The following is a 9,785-nucleotide window of genomic DNA, read 5'->3' as shown; positions in this document are numbered from 1 at the left end:
ATGTAAACCAGACACATGTGATTAAGTATGCCTAAAACCACATATTTTGTTTTCTGTGTATCAATTTCCCATGTGATAAAAAGTCGCTAGGAAGCGTGGACTGAGAGTCCGATAATGGACTTATACCTTACCCTGGGCGATGAATGTCTGGGCAATGTGGGAGTTAGCAAACGGGCCCGGCTAACATTAGCTAACTGTTAGCTATGGAGGTTGGACTGCAGATAAAAGTTTGTTTGTTATTTCGCCCAATCATTGTCTTTTTACAAACCAACCAAAATCACCTACGACCTGCAATTATGTTAGCTTAAATTCAATAGAAATATTATTGCATTTCCATGAGTAACTTACCTATATTTATTTTATTAGCTAGCCAATCTGTCGATCTCCGTTTGCTGCATTCAGATACATACTCATGAACGCGTTCACGCCCACAAGTTCAAACCCTCACTACCGGTTAGCTGGTTACTCTGTGACATCATGTATATATTTAGCATGAATGTTTAATTATGTTCTTTGCTTCCAAAATGCTTCACTTTAAGGGACCAACGAGTCAATTAGGCTAAAAACAGGCATTGTAGCTGTAGAGGTGAGCCAAATGGTGAAAATATGCTGCGTTTATGTGCTGTCGGAAATCCTAGAGTTCAAGTGCACATGAATGACGTTTTAATAAACGGAGAAAATACATGGATATATGGGAAACCGCATAATAAGAATATAGAGTGAATTTTTGCTATCAGATTAGCTAACTATATTTAAAACAGGAATTAAAATCCCCTTTACACCTTTGAAGTAAATCACACCAACGCAGCTTTGACCATTGTGTTTTTATTTCCAACTAAATGCATTTGCTTGTTCAGCATATTTCCTAATACTTCCTAATATGAAGTAGAGCTTGTAGAATGTAGAATTCTTCATATGGGGCTTACATGACCACTATGATCCACCAACAAAGGTTTATGAGAATATACAACAGCATAAAAGTAAAAGTGCATACAAGTCACATGTAACTAGTTATTTTAACAACCTCAGAATGACAAACAGAACAGAACTTTTGTCACATAATTCTACTAAATTAAATTCTAGTTAAGTTATAACTAGAACTTTGAGCTTCCTCAAATCACCACTGCATGTCATATAATTTGAGAATCTACTTCACATCCTAGTTATTAGTCGCCTCTTTAGAAGAATCTGAGTTGTAGAAGTGTCACCAACTTGCAGATAAATATTCTGTTTGTAGCTGGTATTTGTGAGTGCCTTGATGCTTTTGTTCAGACTATTCAATGACAGGCAGAATATAAAATGAAGTCTGAACACTAAATGAGAGGGAATAACATGCTATTCCAAAAATAAACAACACACTTACTAAACTTTTTTTTAAAAATATGTACAATAAATCTGATACATAATTTCTGATACCAAACCTTTCACCTTTTCACTTTTCAATTTCACGCCAAACATTAGTGAAATTACAGCCCTTGAAACAGACTCATTGAAAACCTCTCAGTGTCCAACCCATATTTTTAGCAGGATCCGAATCCATGAAAATACTTTAACAGTCTTCAGCCGGTGTGACTGTGATCTCTGGTAGTGGCAGTGACATGGCTTGGCTGCTCTGTGTTTGTGAGGCCATGACCCAAGCCTGCACCACAGCGTCTGACTGAGGAGACTCTAATGACGAAGGTGAGGAGAGGTGTTGCTTTCTGAGCAGGATCAGATGAGGGTTCCTCAGTAAGGTGTAAAGCAATGCCCAACGTCTCCTGGCCCGGCTATTTACAGGAGCTTCTGGAAAAGTTAGGTGATGAGGAAACAAAACTTAAGTGGGAGAAAGATTACCTCTGATAAAATATGAGAATCACTGCAAGACAAGAAGTTGACAGGGTTATTAAACAAAATTACATAAATGCAAAAAAATTCATTTAAAAGAGGATACTAGTTTGTTCACAAGCTTGTGTGGTTTATTTAGTAGATGATAGGTGGAAGCAGTGGTTATTTAATGGATGATTGTTCATGTCGGTGCTATATGAACACATACAGTATACATACCAGATGGTGTGTTGCTGAATGTGGAGTATGCAGATGCTATGTCTCTCTCCACCGTGTGGGAGACCAGCAGCTGGCAGAAACAAACCATGACTGGATTGTTGTGATAGTGGTCAGCAAAGATCATCCCAATCCATGTAGTGAAGCCTGGAAAGTGCAGGGTATACTGTTAGATTGAGGAAATCTCCTGGTGGACAGGAAGTGAACAAATATGTAACAGTAACACATTCATAAAAATACATGGTGGTTTATATGTAGTTGCTCTGATTTCATTGTTTGCTGACATTTATCCATCATTTCCATGGGGTAGATAATGATTAAGTTGTCCCAGCTGTCACAGCGCTTGCTGTCTTTGTTTTACAGTTTTTTCCCCTTTTCCACATTGACTGACATACATGGCTGACATATTCCTGAACCCAGTGTGACAGTTATATGTGATGCTTTTTATTCAGAATTTATCATTTTAAGTGATCACAATTGAGATTGTCTTGAGAAGCACAGTATGTGGATGTGAAATACTGCCATCTCCTGGAAGATGCTGTGGATGCAAGGACCTCAAGGAGGAATCAAATGTATGAATATATGACCAAACGAAATAGAAATGAAACCTACCACCATCAAATAATGGTGACAATACATAATCTCTTATCTACCACTGTTTCAAGACAAAATAGATGTTTGGCTAGCACTTCTTAATTTTGATTAGCACATGTATCACTTCAAGTTAAGCTTACCGGCATCCATGTTTTCATATCCTCTCTGCATAATGGTTCGGTCAATGCGGGACACCAGCCATGTTCCCACCACAATGCTGCACAGCAGTCTCAAGATGCAGTTGCTGACCCCCATCACCACGTTGTAGAAAAAGAAGAAGTAGTTGAAGCAGTGGAAGGCTTTCCTGAAGGTGAAAGGGAAGGCAAACTGTCATTTCAAGTTACTGCACAGAACAGATTTACTCGGAATCATGTTCACTTGTTCTGTTAATATATGACATACATTATGGATATGAAGCGTTTTTTCCAAAATGTAAAACACCATCACATGTATTCTGTTACTGAAACCACTTTGCACTGTTGATTAAGTGAGGAAGTTCATATTACGTAAAGGCAACGTTACATCAGATGTTTGACACATAATGTCCATAAACGGGCCACAGCTGGTCACGTAATATTATCAGAGCTTCGCCTTTTTCAACGACCACTTCCCTTTTCAAGTTAGTGTTTATTGACAAATCAAGGAACTGACACGGGGATGGTTTTATGTTCCCCATGTGATATCAGGATTGAAATATATACACACCTGTTATTAAGAGCCAGAGGTTTGTGTTTATCAGTAGGAGACATTTTATCCTGAAGGAAGAAAATCTGGACCAGAACAATCTGCAGAATCACCAGAGCTATCACGATAGTGATGGTCAGACTGAGACACAGAAGAGGGGAAAAAAAAAAAAATCAACATAACCATCCACCCAGAGTCCACCCATTATCTATTTATCTGTACACACACACACGCACACACACACACACACACACACACACACACACACACACACACACACACACACACACACACACACACACACACACACACACACACACACACACACACACACACACACACACACACACACACACACACACACACACACAGCAGACTTACAGTATGATGCCGAGGTTGGTGAGCATGTTCAGTGCTTTTCCATTCTGTATAGGAAGAACGATCAAATATGCCAACAGCAGGGCAACCAGGAAGTGAATGAAGTGGACTATGACGTAACCTTATGAGAAAAAAAGCAGATGAGACAATTATTTTACTTAATCTTAATCTCATGTTTGAATCCTTTACTGACACTAATGAGCTGACTGTACATTGTGTTTCATAATCTTCCATTCTCAAAATGCAGAAGTCAGAGTGTACAATTATATTCTGTGCGACTGTTTCACTAACATCGTAACATGAGCACTAACAACTGTTGTAACCAATCAGTAAAACTCTTTTGTTGCAAGCACATTTAACAATATTGTAGTAAAGGGGTTCCAAGCAGTTTTCACTGAATATTAGACATGAAAACATCCTGCTGCTGGTGTCATTTGAGTGGTGGTTTGTTTCCCATAATGTGGGATATCCTTGATTATTTTGCTCAGCTGTTGCATGTTTTTGGAAAGGATACAGCACCAAATACTCAGCTGCACATGTTGTTCAGAAGATGAAATGCTTACCCCACAGTGTGAACGCTATCTGCCACCCAGAGTATCTTGTAATGGAAGCCTGCAAAAGTCAGTAGAGAGTTGAGCATTTCTTGATTTTGGTCAAAAGAGTATGTGTGAACCCAATGCATGCAATAATATGAGAGGTCAAATAGATTGAGATGCAAATGTTCACACCCACCACACATGCACATGACAATATTCACACGCATAAAGTACCCATATGCTCATGACACATTTTTCCACTGTGGGGGCCTTGTTAAGAAGGCTGAAAGCCAGTACCAGATTTGGATACTCATGTAATGTTTTTTGCATTTTGCAGCCGGTGGGGTGCAGTTATCATGTGACGGTTTCAGGAAATGTGTTGATAAAACACTGTGACACAAATCATGACCTGACCTGGAAACACAGTTAAACTCGAGCCAATATCACACTGGTGAATGCTGATTCAGAGTATGTAGTGCCAAATTGAAATCATCATGGCATTGTCTACCATCTGTCGTGTATGTGTGTGTGTGTGTACGTGTGTGTGTGTGTACGCGCGTTTGTGTGTGTGTGTGTGTCACTCAGTGTGTCACTTACCACACTGACAGCAGACCTAGGGTTGTGAAACTTCTCAGGAAGAAAACCTTTCTGTCCTTTCCACAGTCTCTTCAAATGTTTCCTGTAGCATTAGTACACCGTGTGACTTATTTTCTTTTTTCTTTTTCTTTTCTTTATCACTGGTTGGGAAATTTCATCGAACATGTTTGAGTTTAAACTTTTTAACCCTAACCCTTACCTGTAGCATGCCAATACATGAAATGTGTAGGCGACAGAGTTGAGACTAGCAAATATGGTGGTAGCTAACCAAGACTCTAGAATGAAAGAAACAAAGAAAATTATAGACATAATATCATCAATAGCATTAGCAATAGTCCGGTAGACCAACTTACTCCTGGACACATCGATGAATTCTTCCAGCTGTGGTATCATGGCTCCCAGAGCTTCAGTCTCATTACACGCAGCAACCAGCTGTTTCAGTGTGTTCTTCCACTTTTCTGCTTGGTCAAAAGCCACATTACTGAGGCTGTAGTCAGCCAGTGTCATCTAAAGGAATGACATACATCAAAATTAATACATAGGCACAATTAGATCTGTATTTCCAAAACAAAGAGACATTTAATGACACACAAACACACATAACTTTGTCTTTACCGTATACAGGCCGATAAGCGATATGATGATAGTGCCGATGATCCTGTTGGGGAACTTGAAGTAGGGATCCCACTCATACACTCTTCTCTGGAACCAGCTGAGGGGTTTACTGCAACACAGACCAGACACCAGGTGTGTGTGTGTGTGTGTGTGTGTGTGTGTGTGTGTGTGTGTGTGTGTGTGTGTGTGTGTGTGTGTGTGTGTGTGTGTGTGTGTGTGTGTGTGTGTGTGTGTGTGTGTGTGTGAATCAAGTGACTTCAAGTTAGCCTTTATAGTACTGCATTACAACATAACAATAATGCACATCTAGCAATAAACAGATATAGAAGATATTGTTTCACAAATGACATTTTCATTGTGATGGATTGTAAATCTCAGTCTACAAATGCTGTCTCATTCATACAATCTCAAGGTTCAAATGTGTGCATGCTGATTGTTATTATAATGACATGGCTGATGATATGACAGATATGACAGATATGTTAAAAATACATGAAGACATCTATCTCATGTAAAGTGCAAATGATTTGTGGGAAAATTGTTAAAACTTGCATAATCAGACAACAATGACCAAAAGACCTGCAAATCTCCCACTACACAAGGAACAAGGACATTTAAAAAAAAAGCAGCATTGGTGCATATGTGTGAGTGTGCATTCTACCTGCGTGCCAGTGTTTTCTTCAGTAGTGTCTTAACATGATGCACCTGGTGCTGCTCAATCAGCTCATTGGGGTTCTAGTGGCAGGTTAAGCATATTAATCCTCACTCAGTTTCTTTTTCAGAGACACTGTCAAAACCTTACAGCGTAAAAATGTTTCTAAGTTTGAAAAATCACATATTGTCATATTGTCTAACTGTATTGCTTAGTAGGTTTGCTTTAGCGACAATACAAAGCCAGAATAACTTGAATGACAGTGGTTCTATGCATTGCACGTGCTGACCTCCTGTTCCAACTGCAGATGTATTCGGACACCTTTGACCAGTATGTAGATAAATCGTCCCAGGAGGAAGATGACGGAGAGGATGCAGGGCCATTGGACAATTATCTTCTGGTATTTACCCAAAACCTATCAAAAACATAGTCATTCATTTATTCATTTTTTTTATAATGTACTTACTGAACACCAACTGCCAAGAAAACCCAGAGATGGTGGCTTGGTGGAATAGCCTCAATATTTCTCTGCTAGCTTTCATGATGTGTTTAGTACTCACCTACCTTACCATCAGGACAGGTGACTGTATCCCAGACTGTGACGATGATCCTAGAAACAATCACACAGACATATATAACCAACATTAAGTGTCTCAGTAAGATGTTGGGCCACCACCTGCCGCCAGAACAGATTCAATGCTCCTTTTCATTGATTCTAGTGAACTCTACTGGAGGGATGAATGCCATTTTTCCAAAAAATATTCCCTCATTTGGTGTTTTGATGATGGTGATGGAGAGCACTGTCTAACACGCTGCTCCATAGCATCTGATCCACATCATTTTCATCCTCATCAAACCATTCAGTGACCCCACGTACCCTATGGATGGGGGTACTGTCATCCTGGAAGAGACCACTCCCATCAGGGTAGAAATGAACACTCAGAACAAACTGGTATTACCTGCAAGGGGACAAGTGGACCCAACCCAGGCCAGCAAATTGCCCCCACAATATAACAGAGCCACAGATCCCCTCGCTGTAGGGGTCAACCACTTAGATCAGTATCAGTTTTTTCCTTTTATTTTGCACACGTCTGTATTTTGGAAGTGTTACTTTGAGTGAAGTAACTATTGTAATGTATCATTTTTTTATGTCTGTTTTACAATGTTAAGACACATACCATATGTTTGAACATATGAATGAATGCTTACCAGGCCAAAGAGTAGAGTATTCCCAGCACAGCCCCAGTCGTTCTGAAAGGTGTGGACAGACAGGCAAAAAAAGGGAAATTCACCAGGCCCACCTCTAAAGCGCCAACCAGGTAGACTATCGCTGAAGAGAACAGTCAGGAAACATCTCATCAGTCAGTGTGTTTGTTTGTTATATCTGTAAGGTATTCAGGTTTGAAGCATACAGTAATATAACAGCGGTAAACAGTGGGTGTACCTTTGGCCCAGGCTGGAAGGTGGAAGGGGATGTAACGTTCAGAGAAGAGCAGCAGGACACTGGAGGACACGGCACCAAATGCAAACCCATAGGACCAACGATTACTGAGGCTGCCTATAGTGTCCAAAGGCCTGGAGCACAATAATGACAACATGACTTGAGCAACAACAGGGTAATGTGCCTGCTAGTAGCCTGATAAACATTCATTTCTGACGTGATTGTTCCCTTTATTGACTTACACCACAATGCCAAAACGTCCTCTCAGGAACGGCAGTCTGTGGTCAATGGTCAGCCTGTGTGCTCTTCTCTGGAGGAATGAAAGGATGCCTACGATCAGCACCTGGAAGACGACAAATCAATTTACTACATAAAAAATACACTGTACCAGCACTGTCCCATTGTGTGCATCAACAGCCATGAAAGTCAACAGTATTCAGTATTCAAATTCATTGTAATTTTAGTACTACAACACATGTATTAATTCTGCTATCAGTGATACTTTAGATGTCTTAGTTGTACTGTTTTCTGTAACTCTCCTAGTAATTTGTAGTACTGTGCACTTTGTCCCTCCTCTTTTGCTTTTGCTGAGGTGCCTCCCATTTTTTTCCTTTGTGAAGTCTTTTTTTAAGAGTGTCATATCTTGCATGATACTATCATTAGGTGTGATGAATATACAGTATAAAAAGGCCAGTTCCCTGCATGTACTAGAAAATATTTGTTTTAGATATGCTCTTGATATATAAAAGCACATTAGTATTGTACCAAGTCAGTTCGCATATGGCAGATGAGGTGGATGTACGACTCACCGCTGGAACTAGTGAAAGGTGAAAGAAGAGATCTATCGAGATCCCATTATGACAGTCCTGGACGGTGGATTTCCTGGAGAAACAGTGACGTTATGAACGCAGTGTAATATAATGTGTTTGAACTGATCTGAAGTGAAAGGACAGGCTAACGAAATTTAACTGATAGACCTGAGTAGGCTTAAATTAAACTGATCAAGAAAAGGTAAAAGAAAACAACTTAATGAGTTCTTATACATCACTAAGCTCTTGTTTACTGTTCTTTACTGTCTTGATTCGAAACAGTTTGAATCCCGTTGTTAATCTAACTCTACACGTAACATTACTATAATCACCCAACAGCTGATACTAACAAAGTGAAGAGCAGTATCATAATGTGTTTACACATCTGTGCGAGTATGAGCAGTCTGTACTTACACATGTTCCACTTGGTTTTTTATCATCGTTGAGACAGTTCATTGAAGTCTGAAGAGCTTTGTTTCTGCTGAACTGTAAGGAGAAATGAAGGGACTGTGGACAGAAACCGCTTCTGCGTTTCCTGGTTTCAACCATGTGATTCTCACACTTGACCCTTGACCTCATGATTCAACAGTTAATTTTTCTCTGGGGTTTAAAAAAAAATAAAAATGTATGTCCTCTCTCCCTGTGTGTTTCTCTGCGTTTCTGTGTCATCTTTCTGACTCTCTTGCTAACTTGTTTGCTCACACTCTCTGAGTTTGGCTTTATCACACACACTCCTGAACATTATTGATCATTGTGTTACTGAATGTTAGGACTGTAAACATTATGGTGCTCCCGCAGAGATAACCAACCGATCATTCACCTCCTGCCTTCGCTTTCCAAAGGAATGCTTCTCAGATGGACTTACTTTAATTCAGGTCCTCTCCTTTCCCTTCCTCTGTATCAGCTCTCATGTAAAAACTTACATTTAATGGCTCACTTTTCTTGATTCTTTTTTAAATTCCCAGTATGGCTTTTGCTTTTTATGTATATATATATATATATATATATATATATATATATATATATATATATATATATATATATATATATATATATATATATGTATATATATATGTGTATATGTGTATATATATGTATATGTATATATATATATATATATATATATATATATATATATATATACATATACATATATATATACATATATACATATATATATATATACATATATATACATATATATATATACATATATATACATATATATATATATATATATACATATATATATATATATATATACATATACATATATATATATATATATATATATATATATACATATATATATATACATATATATATATGTATATATATATATATATATACATATATATATATATATATATACATATATATATATACATATATATACACACACACACACACACACCATCCAGACTTATGCCATCACTCAG

The 9,785-nt window shown here is 38.4% G+C and overlaps 1 protein-coding gene across 2 annotated transcripts; it reads right to left on the bottom strand.

Annotated features, from left to right (window-relative positions):
• Window positions 1-809: 809 nt before the first annotated feature.
• stra6l (STRA6-like) lies at window positions 810-9,029 on the bottom strand. Of its 2 annotated transcripts, XM_062427792.1 has the most exons (18): window positions 8,761-9,029; window positions 8,347-8,419; window positions 7,780-7,880; window positions 7,541-7,671; window positions 7,306-7,426; window positions 6,661-6,706; window positions 6,386-6,511; window positions 6,106-6,179; window positions 5,445-5,553; window positions 5,183-5,336; window positions 5,029-5,104; window positions 4,830-4,911; window positions 4,260-4,308; window positions 3,700-3,817; window positions 3,340-3,459; window positions 2,775-2,938; window positions 2,044-2,187; window positions 810-1,782 (listed from the first exon to the last, which is right to left on the bottom strand). In XM_062427792.1, the coding sequence occupies exons 1-18, from the start codon at window positions 8,784-8,786 to the stop codon at window positions 1,550-1,552; spliced, it is 1,947 nt and encodes a 648-aa protein (XP_062283776.1). In that variant the 5' UTR covers window positions 8,787-9,029; the 3' UTR covers window positions 810-1,549. The 2 variants fall into 2 exon arrangements, with proteins under 2 accessions (XP_062283776.1, XP_062283767.1); XM_062427783.1 differs by having other exon boundaries at window positions 5,029-5,336.
• Window positions 9,030-9,785: the final 756 nt, after the last annotated feature.

This window comes from Scomber scombrus, chromosome 2 (genome assembly GCF_963691925.1).
Source record: "Scomber scombrus chromosome 2, fScoSco1.1, whole genome shotgun sequence".
In the NCBI taxonomy this organism is placed as follows: Eukaryota; Metazoa; Chordata; class Actinopteri; order Scombriformes; family Scombridae; genus Scomber; species Scomber scombrus.
The sequence above is the reverse complement of the archived record's forward strand: the minus strand, read 5'-3'. Positions and strand labels throughout refer to the sequence as shown.

Bases quoted from the DNA above. Each gene is read 5' to 3' on its own strand.
- stra6l (XM_062427783.1), bottom strand. From the start codon at position 8,786: ATGATAAAAAACCAAGTGGAACATGT. The intron at 6,707-7,305 runs GTAAGCATTCAT...GATTGTTTCTAG, and splicing joins ATACTCTACTCTTTGGCCTG to GATCATCGTCACAGTCTGGG. The intron at 3,818-4,259 runs GTAAGCATTTCA...TTTTCTCATAAG, and splicing joins GATAGCGTTCACACTGTGGG to GTTACGTCATAGTCCACTTC.